Source organism: Peromyscus leucopus, chromosome 10 (assembly GCF_004664715.2).
Source record: "Peromyscus leucopus breed LL Stock chromosome 10, UCI_PerLeu_2.1, whole genome shotgun sequence".
NCBI classification, from domain to species: domain Eukaryota; kingdom Metazoa; phylum Chordata; class Mammalia; order Rodentia; family Cricetidae; genus Peromyscus; species Peromyscus leucopus.
Window position 1 is genome coordinate 92,030,897 of NC_051071.1, and position 19,777 is coordinate 92,050,673.

At 42.6% G+C, this 19,777-nt stretch overlaps 1 protein-coding gene across 3 annotated transcripts in view; it reads left to right on the forward strand.

Moving 5' to 3' along the window:
- Brdt (bromodomain testis associated) overlaps positions 1 to 18,738 on the forward strand; it is a 58,150-nt gene extending 39,412 nt beyond the window's left edge. Inside the window, exons 14-20 of one of the 3 annotated variants that reach the window (XM_028867371.2) lie at positions 1,847 to 1,908; positions 2,633 to 2,753; positions 7,548 to 7,604; positions 9,429 to 9,541; positions 10,754 to 10,959; positions 11,607 to 11,784; positions 17,969 to 18,738. In XM_028867371.2, the coding sequence (XP_028723204.1) occupies positions 1,847 to 1,908; positions 2,633 to 2,753; positions 7,548 to 7,604; positions 9,429 to 9,541; positions 10,754 to 10,959; positions 11,607 to 11,784; positions 17,969 to 18,037 (806 nt within the window). In that variant the 3' untranslated portion in view covers positions 18,038 to 18,738. Of the gene's footprint in view, positions 1 to 1,846; positions 1,909 to 2,456; positions 2,754 to 7,547; positions 7,605 to 9,428; positions 9,542 to 10,753; positions 10,960 to 11,567; positions 11,785 to 17,968 lie in introns of those variants that run through there. The other 2 variants (XM_037209271.1, XM_037209273.1) reach the window with 2 other exon arrangements.
- The last annotated feature ends 1,039 nt before the right edge of the window (positions 18,739 to 19,777 follow it).

Genomic DNA, 19,777 nt, shown 5'->3' on the forward strand with positions numbered 1-19,777 from the left:
ATATTTGGTGTTGATCAGCCTTGGTACCCTTGGGCTTGAACCAGACACCATTCAGGTGGCTCGTGATGGCTGACTTGGAGTGATGGTCGAGGTAGTGACCTCCAGTCTGCTGCCTTACCACATGGCAGAGGCTGTGCCAGGGAGAATGGCACCACAGTCCCTTGTACAATAAACAAAAAGGAACCTTGCCACACCATGACAGGCAGAAAGATTTTTATATTTATTTCTACTGCCAGTGCCAGCTGAATAGATATTTGTAGGGTAAGGAGGCCCTATGAACCCATTGGTTCCCTGGGGGCTGTAGGTGATGGAGGACTTACCTTAGAAGCATGCACACAGCCCTGGCTGGGTACCATCCCCAGCATCACACAAACTAGGTGTGATTATATCCACCTGCTGTCCTAGTACTTGAGAGGTAGAGGCAGGAGGAGGAGTAATTCAAGGTCATTCTCAGCTACAGAGTGAGTTTGAGGCCATCCTGGGCTAGATGTCTCAAAAACAAACAAAAAAGACAACTTATTTGTTACTATCTAGTAGAAACTGCCAAGTAGTTTTCATGTAAAGGGTTATTAATTAGATGGATCTTTGAGTTTAGCAGGGGTATAGGATACTTCACTTATAATAAATTCATCCTCTGTATCCTTGCACATACATAAGTAACTCTTGTTTCTCTTGTGGTATGTTCTCAATGATTATAACTAAGGCCTGTTATGGCTTCTTAGCTGGTATAATTGGTACTACTGTCTGAAAACTGAGCTCTGTTTTATAACTTTCTTTTTAAATTCTCACGTAAGTTCCTTACACTGAAGGAGCACTGTTGATTTTTTTTCTTGAATGTAATCCGAAGTGAAATTTCTAAATGAGTGTTTATTCCATCCTGAGCAAAGAAGATTGGGGAAATATCTTTTCCCATTCAAACTAAAGTGGCCTGGTTTAAATAGGTCAAAATCTGTGACTATAAGAATCTCTCTGTATGAGATTGGTAGTAAAGGCATTCTTTTGAAGTGAGACCTTTCTTTTTTTTCATGAGCTCCAAAAGTTTTACTTTATTTCTTTCCTTGAAAAACAATAATAATGGGGCTGGAGAGATGACTCAGCGGTTAAAAGCATTGACTGCTCTTCCAGAGGTTCTGAGTTCAATTCCCAGCAACCACATGGCTCTCATAGCTCTCTATAAGGGGATCTGATGCCCTTTTATGGCATACAGTTGTACATGCAGATAGAGCACCATAGACAATAAATAAATCTTAAAAAAAACCAAGAACATATATTTAGGGTGTCTGACATGTTTTTGATATGTACATGTATCTTAGAACAATTCAATAACATGAACACATCTGCCACTACATATTTTCTGTGTTGAAAATACTTAAAATCTGCTGTGTTAGCATTTTTCAAATATGCAACATATTGTCATCCATAGTCACTTTATAACAGAGCTCCTGAATTTGGTCTTCTGTCCACCTGAAAGCTGTGCTCTTTGACTGACATCCTGTGACCAAAGCTGAGTCCTTTTTTATTTATTTTTTAAATTTTTTTTTGTTTTGTTTTTTTAAAAAAGGGTTTCTCTGTGTAGCTTTGCGCCTTTCCTGGATCTTGCTCTGTAGACCAGGCTGGCCTCGAACTCACAGAGCTCCACCTGGCTCTGCCTCCCGAGTGCTGGGATTAAAGGCGTGTGCCACCACCGCCCGGCATGGCTGAGTCCTTTGACTGAGTCCTGTGACCAGGTCTGAGTCCCTTTGGTGGGTTCTCAGTTTCATGCTACTTCATTTCTAATATGAAAAGTTGTAAATTGATAGTTTTTAAGCCTACAAATATTGAAATAATTATCTATATACATTTTCAGAAACATTTCCTAAATTTACTGGCGTAAAACAGAATGATTTGCCTCCAAAAGAGAATATAAAGGTAAGCGGACTCTTTCAATGTCAACATTGAAAACAATATAGGTGCTGTAATGGCTGGTGTAGTAGTAACTTTCTTTAAAACACTGGGGAGTCTGGGTGTGGTAGTGCCCATAAATGGTGTCAGCACAGAGGAAGCAGAGGAAGGAGGACCACAGGTTTGGGCTTGTCTGAGCAAGAGACTCAAAAAGAAAAAGACCACATTTTTTTTTTTTACATTAAAAAAGTCACTGTTCTCAGCTCATCAACTAGGTGTTCAAAGACGTCTTCTTAAAAGATGTTGACTATAGAAATGACTTGTCTTCCTCCTTCTTATAATAACTGTTATATGTCAAACAATTAAATAGAGTAAGTTCTAGAAACTCTAGCTCACCCTCAAGATTGTGGATACAGAGGAATCCTTGTGTCTTGGTGCATAAAAAGGGTGTGCAGAGTCCTGTGCAGAATCTCTAAACAAAACTAGGAGATGATCCCTCAGGATTCTGAAGATCTAAGATCATAGACATCAGGGAAACTATTTAAACTTCCTAAACCGTGGTTTCCTCATTACAGGATCTTCTCGAACAGGTCTGTGTGACTTAAGTAATGTATTTTCAAAAGGTGTAATTCAAGCACCACGAGTCTGTTGCTTACCTCTTGTGGTCCAGTTCTCTTAGCTATGCTCTTGTGTGGTAAGAACTCAATCTTCTGTGCAAGACATAGCCTCTGCTGAACCTCCCTTTGCTCAGCAGACTACAGCGCCATGTGGAGCACCATGGAAGCAATCCCAGCAGGTGCATGGCTACCATGGGTCAGAACATCTGCAGACCATGGAGAACATTGCATCTGTGCAGACTTGGCCTCTTTCAGGTAAGAAACACAAGTGAGGCCACATATGAGAACACTAAGGGCATTGCCAGTGTTACACATCCGAAAAACACTGAATGAGCCAGGTCCAGGCTGAACTAGTCACTGAAGTGCTGTTAGAAACTGTCTGGTCTATATACATAAGCACTCACTATGTTTATATAATTTATAGTCAATTTGCTTGGGTATATAGATGATGAAAACCTCTTCACTACCCAAGCTTAGCACCATATTTTACTACCTTGGTGAACGGTGTTCTAACACCTATGTGGAGAAGATAAGCTACGGTGGTGTAGAGAAAACATCGTAGGTTTTCTGTTTTTCTTTTTGAGGCGGAGTCACAAACTCTCCATATGCTCCAGACTCTCCTTGTAGTCACTGTGCACCCAGGGATGACCTTGAACTCCAGATTAGGAGAAACACAGGGGTTTGATTCTCCTGTTGCTTCCAGTGTGAGGCTCCATTCTGTTTTGTCTTTAATCATGTTATAGCTATCCTTGTGGGGAAAGAAATGGAGATCAGAGAAAAAAATAAACCAGGGACTAGGCTTGTAGCTTGGTGGTAGACCATATGGTTAGCATATATGAGGCCCCTGGTTCAATTCCCAGTACAAAACAACAACAATAAAAAAACCCACAAACCCTGAGTAAACCATAAACAAGAGAGAAGGAGGAAGACAGACTGGTGGGCCAGGTGAGGCAGGGCCAAGTGTGTCCAAAGGACGAGCACAGTCCCCAGGGTAGAGCCCTGTGTCCCATCCTGGAGATAACACGTTAAAATGCTTAGACCAGAGAAAGAAGACGTGGTCTAAGTCACAGTCTCAGACTGTCATAGCATTTGGGCTTGGGCTGGAGAGATGGCTCAGTGTTTAAGAGCACAGGCTGTTCTTCCAAAGGTCCTGAGTTCAATTCCCATCAACCACATAGTGCCTCACAACCATCTGTAATGGGATCTGGTGCCCTCTTCTGGCGTTCAGGCATACATGCAGACAGAGCACTCATACCTTTAAAAAAAACGTAAATAAATAAATTTTACAAAAAGAATTTAGGCTTTTTATTTTTATGAAACAAGGAACTTTTAAGAGAAACGTGTGTCGGCAGAACACTTGCCTAGCATGCATGAGCCTGAGGTTCAGTGTCCAGCACCAGAAAAAAGAAAGGAAGGTTTATAAAGAAGAAGGCTGCTGTGCTTACTAAACAGTGGGTTGAGGTGAAGATGCTCTGACTAATTAGGACCAAGAAGTCTGAATCGAAGTTGCTGCAACTAAAACTAACGCCATCCATGGAAAGGTTAGGTTAGAAAGACATTTTGTAGCAGAATATATAGACATCGGGATAGATGGCAAGCCAGAGTTCTAACAGCTGAGAACCAGAGGTGGAGCTCATTCGGATGTCTAACTGGAAATATCAAAAGCAGAAATGGGTGTCTGGGACTAACAGGAGTCTAATATGATTTAAGTGTCGCCACTAATAGTTACGATAAATTAGATGTAATTTAGGAAGCCATGAGAATGAATGAAGGGAGGAAAATGTGCAAACTAGGAGAAGAGTGGCTAAAGACAAAATTCTAGAAAAGAAAATCTCATTAAAAGAAATGAGCAAATTAAAAGTAGTGGTCCAGAAGCTGTGGTGTGCCTGTTGTCCCAGCTCCCCCAAAGCTGCAGCAGGAGACTGTGTAAGCCTAGACGTTCACGACTTCTTCAAAGAAGAAAAGGAAGAGGAGGGGATGAGACAGGAGGAAGGTCGTGAGGAGCAGTGCCGCCTGGGCCACTACCTGCAGAGCATGCAGGTGGGTGGAGGGACAGGAGAGGCCTCAGCTGACCACGGGGCACTGCTTTCCAAGTGTGTGTAGGATTCTAGGAGCTGTTTCTACATCTGCGAAGCAGTCGGCCCTGGGTAGGTGCTTGAGTCGGGACAGTGGGGATGTCTGGGCCCTCACACAGATATAAAGCTGTTTTCTTTTTGAACTCAAAGGCTTGAATGTTTGAAGGCAGATTAGTAGAAAGTGAGCGGAGTAGGGAGAAGCTGCTGTTCTGCTGGAGTAGACGATGGTGAGAACAGCATCACCCTCAAAAAGGAAGAAAAACAAGAACAGACGGGATATTCTTTTATTCCCATTTTGAGAGAACACCTTGTCTCTAACAAGGCAAGCTTTTAGTGACGGAGTCTTCAGAAAGGGTAACCCAGCTACTGGCAACATGGTACCTAAGGCGGTTTCTCTGGGCATTGTATTGTAATGTTTTCTAGCTGTAGGTGGCAGTATGCCCAAGGGAATTGTAAATGAACAGAAACTAAAACTAGGAAGTTTGCTTTTCTAGAGTTTAATTTCAATGTAAATCAACTTTTGCTTAAAAATTACTCTAAATTTAAATGATTAACAATTTTCTTTTGAAAGACAAGTCTTCACTATGTAGCTCAGGCTGGCCTCAAACTCTCAATGAGCTATCCACCTGTCTCTGCCTCATGAGTGTGAGGATTAAGGGTATGCACCAACACATCCAGAGGTTAACAATTTTTATTCTTCAAATTTCTTTTTTTTTTCAAGATTTATTTATTTATTATGTATACAGCATGTATTACTGCAGGCCAGAAGTTGGCACCAGATCTCATTACAGATGGTTGTGAGTCACCATGTGGTTGCTGGGAATTGAACTCAGGACCTTTGGAAGAGCAGCCAGTGCTCTTAACGTCTGAGCCATCTCCCCACCCCCTCCCCTCCAATTTCTTATTGAAAAAATAGTATATTACTAACTTTAACCCTCTCTGCCATCATCTCCATATGAAATGAAGTTTTCTCTCATTAAATTGAAATTTTTTGTCATAAAAGATGACAAAAATATCATTATAGTTTACTCTTTCCCCATCTCATAAACATCTCCATTAAATTCTGCTCACCTGTTAAAAACAGACAGTGAGCTGTCATATCAGCGTGAATTCACATAAAAAGGTAAATCAGAGACATGGAGGAAGTAACAAAAGCTGAATCAATAAGGCCAAAGTAAGATGGGCAAAGGTAACACCGAAGAGGAGGAGTCGGGAGGGCTTAGCCGGCCTGGGAGGCTCCCCTCTGAGCTGTGCACTAGAGACAAAAGACCTCCCTGTAGACTTCCGTGACTGAGCATTCCAAATGAAAGAAGCAGAATGTGTGAAGGATTTTAGGAAACTGACCCTAATGTGACTAAAGCTCTGGCTTGATGAACAGGAGTGTAGAGATAAGTATGAACAAGTGCCAGGGGCAGATCACAGAGAACCTAGCCGCTGAAGTGCTTTGGACTTGGTGGTGAGAGCGCAGTCATCGGAAAGCTGATGGTCGTCTTCTGAGCGAAACTGCCGGGATGGGGGGCTAAGGGGAGAAGCAGAGGGGAAGACAATAAGATGTTACAGTTGTGTGGGAAATGAAGTAAGTGGTAGGAAGAAGGAAAAATAAGAAGATGAAAGACTTGGCAGATGACCTGAGTGCTGCACACAGGCCCTTGTACTGTGTTAATTATAGGTGGACCAGGATGGGCCCAGGCTGGCTCAAGGTAGCAGGCATAGAACAGAGGTGAGGATTCGAGAAAGGACTTTCATAGTATTGGTGTGTCAAGTGACAACTTCCATAAAAATTATTTCTCAGAATTCGATCCTTGCTATTGCCCTAGGTTTGTGACCCTGTTCTCTTGATTGTCCCACCTCTCTGAATTTTTCTGATAGTTACCTTTTTTTTTTTTTTAAGATTTATTTATTTATTATGTATACAGGAGAGGGCACCAGATCTCATTACAGATGGTTGTGAGCCACCATGTGGTTGCTGGGAATTGAACTCAGGACCTCCGGAAGAGCAGCCAGTGCTCTTAACCTCTGAGCCATCTCTCCAGCCCCGATAGTTACCTTTTTATGTGACTACCTTTAGATGCTAATAACATTCTGAATTTATATCCTTAGCTTCTGTTTTCTTTTGAGACAGGGTTGTGCTTTGTTTGTAGTCCACATTATTCTCAAACTTACAATCCTCCTACCTCAACATCCCAAGTGCTGGGAACCAGCTGTGTGTCCTGGGTCACTGACCTCCAGCTGCTTCCTTTTTTGCTGTCAAGCTTCCCACCCAGGCTTGCTGAACAAGTACTGCTCGCTCCTCTGAAAACAATGTGCTCAGCACAGCCTCCCTGTTTACTCAGGTGTGCCGTGTGCCTTCATTATTCTGTAGATGCCATGACATGGAAAGGTTAAGAAACAACGTGCTGTGTGTTGATTCTGGGTGATCTTTGTTTTTTCTGTTGTTATTTGCACAATTCAAATGTATCTGGCCTCAGGCATGCTTATCCAACACTAGTGAGCATCTTTATTTAAATATCATATAACCAGCTCAAACCATGTAAAAACAAAATTCCCACTGTTCAATCCCCAGATTTTAAAAAGGGATCTACTTTATTATTTTAATTTTTATGTATCTGAGTGTTTGCCTGTTTGTCTGTGTGCCATGTTCATGCCTGGTGCTCACAGAGGCTAGAAGTGGTCGAAGGATCCCCTGGAACAAGAGTTACAGAGGGTTGTAAATCACTGTGTGGGTGACGGGAACTGAGCCCTCTGAAAGAACAGCCCATAGCCGGGCGGTGGTGGCGCACACCTTTAATCCCAGCACTCGGGAGGCAGAGGCAGGCAGATCTCTGTGAGTTAGAGGCCAGCCTGGGCTACCAAGTGAGCTCCAGGAAAGGCACAAAGCTACACAGAGAAACCCTGTCTCGAAAAAAAAAAAAAAAAAAAAAAAAAAAGAACAGCCCGTGGTTTTGACAGTCTGTCCCTCTCTTCGGCCCCTCAGGTTTTACCTTTCCCTTTTTAATTAGTGATGACAAGGCTGTTACCACTTACCAACAAGGTGAGAATCCTCCTAGAATTGTCTTCCCTTTGCACACACCCTCTACTTCCTCCTAAGGAACAGCTGGTACAGCTGAGGCAGGATGCAGTTCTGCCCTTCAGCTTCTCTCCTCACTTTGCTGTTCCTCTTGGCTTAAGAAAATGCATGCCTGTTGGGGCGGACAGGGTCTGCAGTTAAGCTCTGTTCTTCAGTCATGCCTCCTTGGACAGGGTTTTGTTCTTTCTATGATCTCTCTGTTTCTAGCGGTCCTCTAGCCTCAGTTTGGAAACAAACGTGATTTAATCGATGGATGGAGGGGTGGTAGCAGCTTAGATGTAAGTTCCCACAGCATATGAGTAACTAGAATTGTGTGGGTTTGAGTAAGTTAATAAAGACGGTTTGGGTTTTTTATTTCTTTGTGCTTTTGATCAACCAATCAAAGTTGATTAGAGTTCAAACTGGATTATCGTATTTTGCTATATCTCTGCTGTCCCACCCCCTCCAACTCCACTTGAACCTCTCCCTGCATGCCTCCTCCCAACTTCGTGTCCTCTTCTTCTATTTAATAAAAAAAGTAATCTACTGAGTCCGGTTAATGCTGGTTGGTGTGGGACCATCCACTAGAGCATGGGGCAACCGTGCACAAGCAGCAGCCACATTGCCAAACCAACAGGACTCTTCTCCCAGCAGCCATCAACTGCCTACAGCTCCCCAGCTGGGGTGGGGCCTTGTGAGCCCTCATTCCCCATGCCGAAATGCTGACGGGCTTGATCTTGTGCAGGTCTTGTTCAGATAACTATTGTGAGTTCATGAATGCAAGATCCGTATCCTGTCCAGAAGACAGCCCTTCACAGTGCTCCCGCAGACCCTGCACTCTCTCTTCTGGGGTGTTCCCTGAGAGGGAAGTGATACAGTGCAGCCTTTAGGGCTCTCACGCTCATCTGTTCTCAGCACTTTGAGCAGTTCTGAGTCTCTGCACTGCTGCCCACTACACAAAGAGAATCTCCTAACCAAGGTTGAGAGCACATATCTTTGGGTGTAAACATAAATAATGAGAAGACAATATGACCATTTAATAAAATAGCAGTAGATTCTCCCCTGTGGTCCTTGATGCCTCCAGCCATGAGCTTTTAACCAAGTTTACATTGCCCAGTGTGACTTCTTCCTGTGAAGCAAACCTCAGATATAATCAGAAAGTGGCTGGTTGCCCCATGACAGCCCCACACTGTCGCACCAGTGGGCACATTTGCCGGGGAGGTTGGTGTCACCTGTGTATGTCTTGTCCTCTGTGTGTGTCACTCACACGGCTGTCTAGAGAGTGCACTGCCCCGCCTTCTTGGAAGCCTTTCACTGGTCTGTGGTGTTTTACTCACCAAGGAGAAGGCAGAATTTTCATGATAGCTTAGCCTGATCCAGATCTACCTCTGAAGCTAAAGCTAGTCTGCAGACTGGAGAGCTCCATACCATGAGGACAGGCCTGCTCCACATCATGGTGTGTCAGCCATGATGTCAGCCACCCTCCATGGTCCCAAAACAAAAACAAAGGTCACCTTCAAGTGAGAAGTGTTTATAACATAACCTAGTAAAAACTTAGTCATTTTATTTATTTCAGAAATCTGTGTGTGAGAGTCTTTCATTATTTGATTTTCTTTTTCCTTAATCAAGATCTTCTAAGTAGTACAAACTGACCTTGAATCATGACTCTTCTGCCTTAGCCTCTTGACTGTTGGGATTAAAGACATGTTGTATCTGACTATTTTATTTTTGTGATATCTGACATGGAAAGAAAAAGAAAATGAAACTCTGGATAAGTACCCTGAAGTATTTCCTTATGCCTTTCTAAAGGGTGTGTGCTTCTAGATGATTCCAAACAAGTCTCGAATGGCCCCACTGTGGTGCATACCTCTGCTGAGAATCTCACAATGTTAGAGCCAGACTGTCATGTTCCTGTGCAGAAGGTAAAAATTATGTGATTTTTCTCAAATGTTGAAATAACTTAAGATTTAATATGAATTATAGGAAAGATTTGTAAACACTAACTAAAATAAGATTGGATCCCTAAACCTAACTTTTGCTTATGTCAAAAAAAAAGCATGTAAGCAAATGTAGCACCTACCTGCTCTAGTCTGTCTTTTACGTGCATTGTCAGCCTGTTGTGAGAAGAGTCTGTGGAAGAGTTCTGTGACCTTCGGAGCACACACCGCCAGCATCTTTTTCAGCCTATCTTCTAGTGTTTGGGATAATTCAACTATGAGGTCTTGTTCCAGGCATTTGAGACTAATTTTAAAGCTATGACGGTGTTGAATCCTTCTCCCTCCTTAGAAGTACTCAGGGCACAGGCCTCAGCCTCACTGTTTCTTAATGCTTAAGATTGTCATCTGGGCACAAAATCTAACAGTCCCCCTGTTGATGTGCAGAAGGGGACCACATTGAAACCATATGCAACCTCGTTATTTTAGTTTGCTCTTAGATGAGTAACTGAGTTTAAATTATCTGTTTTCCCCAACTGAAGTCAAGAGTCCACGAAGGCCTTTCCAACCTTAGGCTGTAGCAGGAATCTTAAAAAGTTCTTATTAATAAAATCAAACCTGAGCCAGGTATTGGGGTGAACACTGGAAGATCAGAGAAACAGAACAAGCCACAGCTAACCTCACCTGGCCAACTTCTCAGCTGATCTTGTTTCCTCAGACTGGAAGCCTCTGTGTCCTCGTATCCAAATGGCTCTCAGCTGAACTGTGCTGCTCAAAACCTAAAAGCTTAACCAGCCAAATGCTTAACCAGCCAAATGCTTAACCAGCCAAATGCTTCTAGTTTCTGGTCCTCACGCCTTATATACCTTTCTGCTATCTGCCATCACTCCCTGAGATTAAAGGCTTGATTTCTGGGATTAAAGGCATGAGTCACCATGCTTGGCTGTATCCTTGAACAGATGGATTTCTGCCTCTGGAATGCTAGGATTAAAGGCGTGTGCTACCACTGCCTATCCTAACTATCTAGTGACTGTTCTGTTCTCTCACCCCAGATAAGTTTATTAGGGTACACAATATTTTGGGGAACACAATACCACCACATTAGGCTGCTCTGTTACTGACTCAGAAGATACCATTTTTCTTCCAAAATTTGATTGATATCTATAAACATAAGCTGAATCAAATATTTGTATATTTTAGGATATAAAGATTAAGAATGCAGACTCTTGGAAAAGTTTAGGCAAGCCAGTGAAGTCATCAAGTGTACTGAAGTCTTCCGACGAGCTTTTCAACCAGTTTAGAAAAGCCGCGATAGAGAAGGAGGTCAAAGCGCGGACACAGGAGCAGATGCGGAGGCACCTGGAGCAGAGCTCAAAGGAGCCGAAAGTGTCTCAGGAGACTCCGAGGTCTGTGGCTTACTGGCTTTATCTGGCTTTGGGAGGCACAGAAATGTAGTGACAATTTGTCAAGGACCGTGATTCAGTTGTCTAGTAGAACACACAACAAATTGTATCTTATCAGTATTTCTATAAATAGTTTTCTCCATTTTTAAAAAGAAATAGGCAAGAAATCAAGCTAGTATAGATGTAAATGTTACCAAATTATAATGACCTTATTTCCCAGAACTCTCTTGCAAGTTTTTCCATTCTGATGTAGGAAGATAGTGCTGTGTGCCGGCCGTGGCTCTCAGGACTTGTCTTTTTTGTTGTTAATACATAGAGAGCCTGTCCCGTCAGAAGAAAGGGTGAGGGCATGGGGGCATAGATAAGTCAGTGCAGTGTTTGCCAGATGTGTCCAAGGTCCTGGATTTGATCCCCATGTGGTAGTATTTGCCTGTAATCCCAGCAGCAGGGAAGGTGAAGGTAATCCTTAGCTACGTAGGGGCCACATAAAGTCCTGTCAAGAAAGGAAGGAGGGAGGGAGAGGTGGAGAAGGACCTCTGAGAACCTGGGACCCAGGCGGTGCTTCTGTTACCAACCATTGTTTAATCATGTCCTTGTGAAAAAACCTCAAGGAACTGGACACCCACTTGGAGCCCTCCTGTTTGTTTAAGGGAGCTTGGAACTGGACTGACTCCAGAATCTTTATCGAATAAAACGGAAAGCAAGTGTCATGGAGAAGAGCAGGGTGAACAGCAGCCATCAGAAGCTCAAGACAAAAGCAAACTCTGGCTTCTCAAAGACCGGAATTTAGCAAGGGAGAAGGAGCAAGAACGGAGGAGAAGAGAGGCAGTGAGTACCCTTGACCTCACTAAATCTGACCTTCTCTCATCTTCAGAGTGCTTCCCAGAGACGCTGGGGCCTCCGGGAGGACCAGGTTCTAAAATAAGAGCTTAACATACAGATTCCACCATCAAAAGAAACAAGCTGGATGTAGTGCAGATCAGCTTGTGGAGCCACAGGACTTCCTGGAGTCCCCTCTTTAGTAGACTTTTTAAATTTTCCTGTGACTTAAATTCCTCATTTAAAAAGGGAATAGTAATTCCCTGTTACAAAGTGGATTAATATGGACTGAGTGCGTAAAGAAAATGACTGGCATGTAAATGAAGTCATTCATTGTTCCTACCTTAAAAACCTGTAGCTCACCTCAGACCTGACATAGCTTCCTGGTCAGTGCTTCTTGTGTCTCTTTAGCCGATGGCTAGATTAAGAAATTTGGGAAGAGTTGGGCAGTAGTGGCACACACCTTTAATCCCAACACTGGAAAGCAGAGGCAGGTGGATCTCTCTGAGTTCCGGGCCATCCTGGTCTATAAGAGTTGAGATCCAGGATAGCCAGGGCCACACACAGAAACCCTGTCCCCAAAAAAGAAAGAAATTTGGAATGAAAATCAGCAAGGTGAGAGTAGACAGCATCCAAGTGCACTTGATAACCTGGGGTCAGATGCTCTGACTTCAGAAGCAGGCCTCGTTACTCACAGACCAACTCATGTTCCTGCTTGAGTGTCAAATGTTGTGTGGCATGTCTCTTTTCTCCAGTAAGGACACTAATGACAGACTAAAGAGTCCATTCCAGGCAAATCTCACTTGGTGAACCCATGAGTTTAGCTGTAATTGTTCACAGGAGCAAGCCTGGGTGAGGGGTTATTCATAAGAACATGGCGGCTGTACACTTTCCCATCTCCAACAGGAGTTAACTGCTGCTATATCCTCAGAAGGGGAAAAATGTCATTCGCCCTTGAGCCCTCTCCTCTTTCTTCCATGAGGAAGGAAGTGCCTGATCTTGTGAGGGTCTCAAGTGTAAGTAATAACTGCTGCTCTAACTTCACATGGCCCTGCGTCATGCCAAGAGGACAGACGGTAACAACACCACCGCCCCCATCAGCACCAGCACATCACTGTAAACTGGAGCCCCTAGGTCTATAGTTTGGGGCTGGAGAGATGGCTCAGTGGGTAAAGACACTTGCTGTGCCAGGATGAAGACCAGAGTGCAGATCCCCAGAACCTCCATGAATGCAGGGGGAGCTGAGACCTGCCTGTAAGCCCAGCACTTGGGAGGTGGAGACAAGGAACCACCAGAGCAAGCTGCCTAGCTAGGAAAGCTGAATCAGTGAGCTCTAGGTTCAACTGAGAGACCTGCCTCAATATGGAAGGTGGAGGGCAATCAGGGAAGATACTCAGTGTCGGTCTCTGGCTTCCACATGCATGTGCACACACACCCACACAGTAAGTCCATAGTTCCTATTAATATTCACTCTGTACTTTCCATGTTTGTACATTTTATTATTATTTGTAAATTATAACTAGTTTCATTATGAATATACCTTAGTCATAGTCACACCCCACAACCCTCTGTTGACTAAAATCCCTTCTGATTGGTCTCTTTGTCAAATACTTTCCCTTCTGTTTTCACGACTTTCACAAAAATCCAGCTTCTCCATATTCCATTCTTTCTCTTTCTGAGTCTGGTGTATTTTGCTGAACATGATGTTTCTCAGTTCTACTTATTTTCTTGCCAGCACATGATTTCACTCTTAATAGTTTAGGGATGCTCCATTATAGATGCAGATATATACATACCACATTTTATTTATACATTCATCTGTTGATGAGCACCTAACTATTGTGAATAGTGTCACAGTAAATGTAGATAGATGTTCGGGTTTCTCTGTTTCTGTGGTGACTCTGATTCCTTTAGGTATATGCCCAGGAGTGGTAGAGCTGCATCTTTTTAGTTTTTTTGAAGAACATCCAGATTGATTTCCATAATGTCTATACTAATTTACATTCTCAGCATTCTTTAGATCTCCCTACCTCCTTGAGATCATTCGTTGCCTTTTGTTTTCTTGCTGATTACCATTCTGATCATAGTGAAATGAAATCTCACTGTAGTTTTGATTTCCACAGTGACTACAGATGCTGAACATTTAGTTCTGCATTTGCTGGCCATTTGAACTTGCTTTTGTACTCTCCTTTATGGATTAGATTATTTGTTTTCTCATTTATACATTGAATCATTTGTCCTTTAGGTGTCCGAGATTTTGTTTGGTCTATATATATTCTGAAAGCCAGTCCCCTACACAGCTTGCAGTTTTTTTCCATCCTGTAGACTGTCTCTCCACTCTTGTTCCCTGTGCTTGGTGAAGTGTAACACAAATCTTAAAAGATCTTATAATTTAGAGCCGGGCGGTGGTGGCACTCACCTTTAATCCCAGCACTCAGGAGGCAGAGCCAGGGGAATCTCTGTGAGCTCTAGGCCAGCCTGGACTACCAAGTGAGTTTCAGGAAAGACGCAAAGCTACACAGAGAAACCCTGTCTCGAAAAACCAAAAAAAAGAAAGAAAGAAAAAAGATCTTATAATTTAAAAAAACCAGAGCCAAATTTTGGGGTGAAAGCTGAAAGATCAGAACAGCCAGCCACTAGCTTACCTCTATGAAATCCTCAGCCTCAAGAGAGCGAGTTCCTGATTCCTCACGCTTTATAAACCTTTCTATGTCCTGCCATATTACTTCCTGGGATTAAAGGTGTATGTCACCATTCTGTTTCTCTCATGTTGCCCAGTGTGGCCTTGAACTCATAGAGATCCAGAAGATCTCTGCCTCTGCCTCCCTAGGATTAAGGGTGTGTGCCACCACTGCCTGACCTCTGTGTCTAATCTAGTGGCTGCTCTGTCCTCTGATCCCCAGGTAAGCTTTATTGGGATACACAATGTATCATTACAGTGAAGGCTGTTAATTTAAAGCAATTGTGGTTGCTAGTTCTTGCCAGATTTCCTAGACTGTAGAATCCTGTATAGTCATTGTCCTATGCTTACATCTTGAAGTGTTCCCCATTTGCCTCTAGTACTTTCAAATTATCAAGTCTATTCATTTGAATCTCATTCTAGATTTTCTAGTCCCAGTCCCTTCTTCAGTGATACATTGGTCATTCAGGTGAATTGTTCTGTCTCTAATGTGTTTGTGTGGTGTCTCTTACTTTTAGTTTTAGTCCATTATATGATTTAGATGGTACACAGAGGTTATTCCAGTGGTTTTGGATTTGTTAAGACTCGCTTTGTGGCCTAAACTGTGATCTGGGTTGGAAAAAGTTACATGAGCTATTCCTGAGAAGATCATGTTTTCTGTCGCTACTGGATGAAATCAGTCTGATCTCACGTTCGTTGCATCTCTCTTGCAGCACCCTGCAGCTTCTTTATGAATATTTGTGTCTGAGTGACCCGTTGATGGAGTGTTGGAGTCTTACTGCCACTGTGCATCGGCGCATGCCTGTGTTTGAAACACTCTTCTTTGTAGTGTGCTTTCTCGTCAGACTTTCTTTGGAACTCCAACTTGCAAATAACAACACAGAGACTTATTATTAATTATGAAAGCTTGGCCTTTAACTTAGACTTGTTCCCAACTAGCTCTTAGAACTCAAATTAACCTGTGTCTGTTCATCTGTTCTGCCGTGTGGCTTTTACCTCCCTCTCATTCTGTGCATCTGACTTGCTCCACATCTCTCACATGCCTAGATTCCTGTGCAGTTCCTCTCTCTCCCTGGAAGTCCCAACTGTTCTCTTCTGCCTTGCTGTTGGCCACTCAGCTCTTTATTAAACTAATCAGAAGGTGCTTTGGCAAAGACACATCTTCACAGTGTACAAAAGATTATCCCACAACACTTGGCTGTGGTATTGATTACAGCACAGGTTAACTTTCCTAGGAAACAGCAAACAAAATTTCCTCTCTCACAGATAGCATCTTAGCTTTGTAGCCTAAGTTCTCCTTGAACTCCCCATACTCCTGCCTCAGCTTCTTGAATATTGGGATTAGAGGCCCTGGCCTTAAGCAGACATGAATGGCGTTTAACAGTGTTATACAGAGATTTTTTTTATGGTTTGTGGTGCTTTAGATCAAACCCAGGGCACTGAACTATGTCCTCTGTCCCAGAGTTTACTGTAGAACACTGCTTTTGTGGAACTTTCTTCTGTGATAGGTATGTTCTATTGTCTGTTTCAAACATTTATGGGATTGTTTTTTCTTAAAAATTCATGAAGTCCTCTTGTTGACACAGAGACCTGACTTTAGTCGCCTTCCAGTACTTTTACAAGAGTCTAGTGCCCCTAACTACCCAGCTCACACTGATGTCATTCCCAATATCATAAGTACTTTTCAGGAGCTTGACTAGTCCTAGAACATTTAACAGCACCCAGAGTCTACCTCAGCCAGCCCCCTTCATCAGCCCTGTGGTCTTCCATCTGGATTTGGCTCAAGTGTGATTGGGACCACAGAGAAAGGAATATCTAGCCCACGGTATCTGCTGCAAAGTCATAATCCCTGATATTAACATTGGTTCTCTATTTGTAAGTATTCTACATGAATCTATTTTAGCTAAGATAGATCTGAATCTAAAATAAGATTCTACATTCAACCTTTAAAATAAAAATTTTCATTTTTACTTAAATATAAAAAAGGTTTTATCACATTTTCTTCCAGTTTTCCAGTGTGCCTGCATCTAGAGCAGCATCACATGATACTCAGACCGGGCCAACTTCCCAGCTCTTACATGGCAAGCTAAAATAAGTTCTGAGGAACTATTTAGGCTAGACAATTGGCAGCCTAGGAGCTGAACATTAATAACAGTCCCGATTTAAGTTTTTTTGTTGTTTGTTCATCTCTAAGGCAAACTTTCAAGAATTTCGTAAAGCCTCTCAGAGTCAGACATGCCCCAGCGCTCTCTGTGGTACCAGACAAGTCAGCCCCAGTTATTCTTTAGTGAGTAGGCCATAGCTCTAAACATTTCCTGTACAACTAATGAAACTGCCAGTTCACATCAAGACACCATCCAGTGACAACAGACTAGAGCGTTTGCCCCTCACTGATGTACTGCTGTGGGGCAGGGGTGGAGCCCTCGATTGTATGCTTGCTGTGACTTCCCATGGCAAAGAGCATTTAGAAAGATCTTGAAGGCCTGCCCCCCTTGGAAGCCCATGTCCACACGAGAGCATTTCCTCTCACACGGCCCTCGTTCCCTCTTAGAATGCTTGTGCTAAATCTATACCAAAACCTTAATGGAGTAGCCATAATTCTTTTGACTTAGCATTTTCTGCACTTCAGATCATTTCTTCTTATTATTATTATTAAGAGATTTTCTATTCATTTTACATATACAAATCCCCCCTCCTCTCTCCTACCGCCCCCCCAGCCTTCCTCCCAACCCACCCCCCATTCCCACCTCCTCCAAGGCAAGGTCTCCCATGGGGAGTCAGCAGAGCCTGGTGCATTCAATTGAGGCAGGTCCAAGCCCCTCCCCCTGCACCAAGGCTGTGCAAAGTGTCCCACCATAGGCACTGGGCTCCAAAAAGCCGGCTCGTGCCTCAGAGACGGGTCCCGACCCCACTTTCAGCTCTTTTCTTAAGGGTGGCTAGCATGCAAATGAGCGATGCTCCCAGTACTACCCAGCAGCTTGATCCCATTCTCGTAAATGGTTGCATGGAGAACACACTTAGGTCGAATTTACTACTCAGTGCCAGAAGAGGCCAGAAGAGTCAGTCTGCCTGGTTAGTGACAGGCAGTTGTGGGCCACCTGACATGGGTGCTGGGAGTTAAAGTCAGGTCTTTTGTCTGCACAGTGCATGCCCTTAACCACTGAGCCATCTTTCCAACCAGGTTAAGGCAACTTCCCGTGCCTGGTGCCGCGCTGGTCACAGGAACAAGCAAGACGCTGTACCTCCAGCTTGCAGCCAACTGCTGCTCCACAAGTACTGAGAGACCCTTCTTCTTGAAGAGTTAAACTTAACATTCATGTTCTTGTGGCATTTTATTACATGTATAGTATATTAAAAAGGAACCACCTATATTTTTAATTAAAAATTATATATACAACCTTTAAGTTAATTATTTATATTTTGTATGAAATGTTTCCAATGTGTAAGTATTTGTATAAAGCTGTAATAAAGACATGCATCTTAAACTAATTAGAATCTTCTTTTTTTCTACAGATGGCGGGTACCATTGATATGACTCTTCAAAGCGACATTATGACAATGTTTGAAAATAACTTTGATTAAAACTCAGTTTTAAATTAACTGTCAACTTTAAATGAATGATACAAATGTTTACAATGCATGTGGTAAAGTGATTACTTTCAACCACCAAGATACCAATCATATATTGTGTTTTGACTGCCCTAAAATTAAATATTTTGCACTTACATTTTTAATAAATATGTTCATTTTAATGACATAATTTATAAACGTTTTATAATTTTGATCTCTAAAAGTGAATAGATTTTATTCATTCTGCAGAGGACTGTCGCTGTGTGTTATAGCCCTGATCTAAGCAAGTCTGAAAGGGAGCATCTGATTGGGGAAAAAAAATGAAGAATATATAAAAGTATATAAAAACAGGTTCTGTTGAGTTTTTAACTTTTGTTTGTTTGTTTGTTTGTTTGAGACAGGGTCTCATACCTCATGCTGCTGTGCTGAACTCAACAATGTAGCCAGGGATGACCTTGAACTGCTGCTTCTCCTGCCCTCACCTCTCGAGCACTGGGGATACAGGAGCTGCCATCATGCCTGGCTGAGTTTTTACTTTTCAAAGAGATACTTTGTGCTGTCAGAATATCCTGAGCATCTAACAAGCATCACAATGTCAGATTCTCTGCTTTCTCTGCTGGGTTCATGTTTAAATTCCATGCTGACTTGTTTTAATGCATTATTAGTTATGATTTGAAACAAAGTAATAGTAAATATTTATGTGTACAAGCTTCTGTAGGGATATGTGAGGCATTTCTTTTTTTTTTTTTTTTTTTTTTTTTTTAGAGACTGGGTTTCTCTCTGTAGCTTTGTGCCTTTCCTGGAACTCACTCTGTAGACCAGGCTGGCCTCGAACTCACAGAGATCCGCCTGACTCTGCCTCCCGAATGCTGGAATTAAAGGCGTGCGCCGCCGCCGTCGCCGCCGCCGCCACCACCACCACCCGGCGAGACATTTCTTAGAATGTATAAATGATGGCAGTGAATATTTGCCTAATTATAGGAAATCATAGTCTATAAAACACTTTTATTTTGTCATTTTCAAACTGCAATTGTGTCTAAACCACGTGTATTCTCCTTTTGAATTTTAAACCTTTGAACTCTTGAAACAGAACCTAATTTAGGCACTGCTGTGATTGAAGTACAATGTCCAAGTGTGTCCAGACAAAGCAGTGCACACCGGCTCCGGTCCCAGTGCTCGGGACAGAGGCCGAGGAGGGGGAGGATCTGCTGCAGACTCAAGGCCAGCCTGGTTCACACAGCAAGTTTCAGAGCAGCTGGGGCTCCACAGCCAGACCCTGATTCATAAAAATGAGAGTGCATGCATGCATGCATGCACACGTGTGTTAGAAAGAGCATGAGAAGGTGGTGTTACTTTCATGAAACAGAATTAAAGTGATAGCTATTTTATTATAGCCCTTTTTCATTTTTTTAATTTAAAATATTTTCATACACTATATTCTGATCATGGTTTCCCTGCCCCCAGCTTCTCCCAGCTCCCCACCCATACAACTTCACCCCTTCTTTCCCTCTCTTATTGAAAAACAGACAAACAAAAGACAAGACCAGAATATAAATAAATAGGTAAAAAAGAGAAAGTACAAGAAATATACTCACACATAAAATGACAAAAATACAAAATCAGATACAAAATATAAGCAAAAGACCAGTAAGACTAAAAAAAAAAAGGCCCAAACAAAGCAGTATCAGACCAAAATGTCTACAAAGGCACCACTGAGTTCATTTTGTGTTGGCCATCTACTGCTGGGCATGG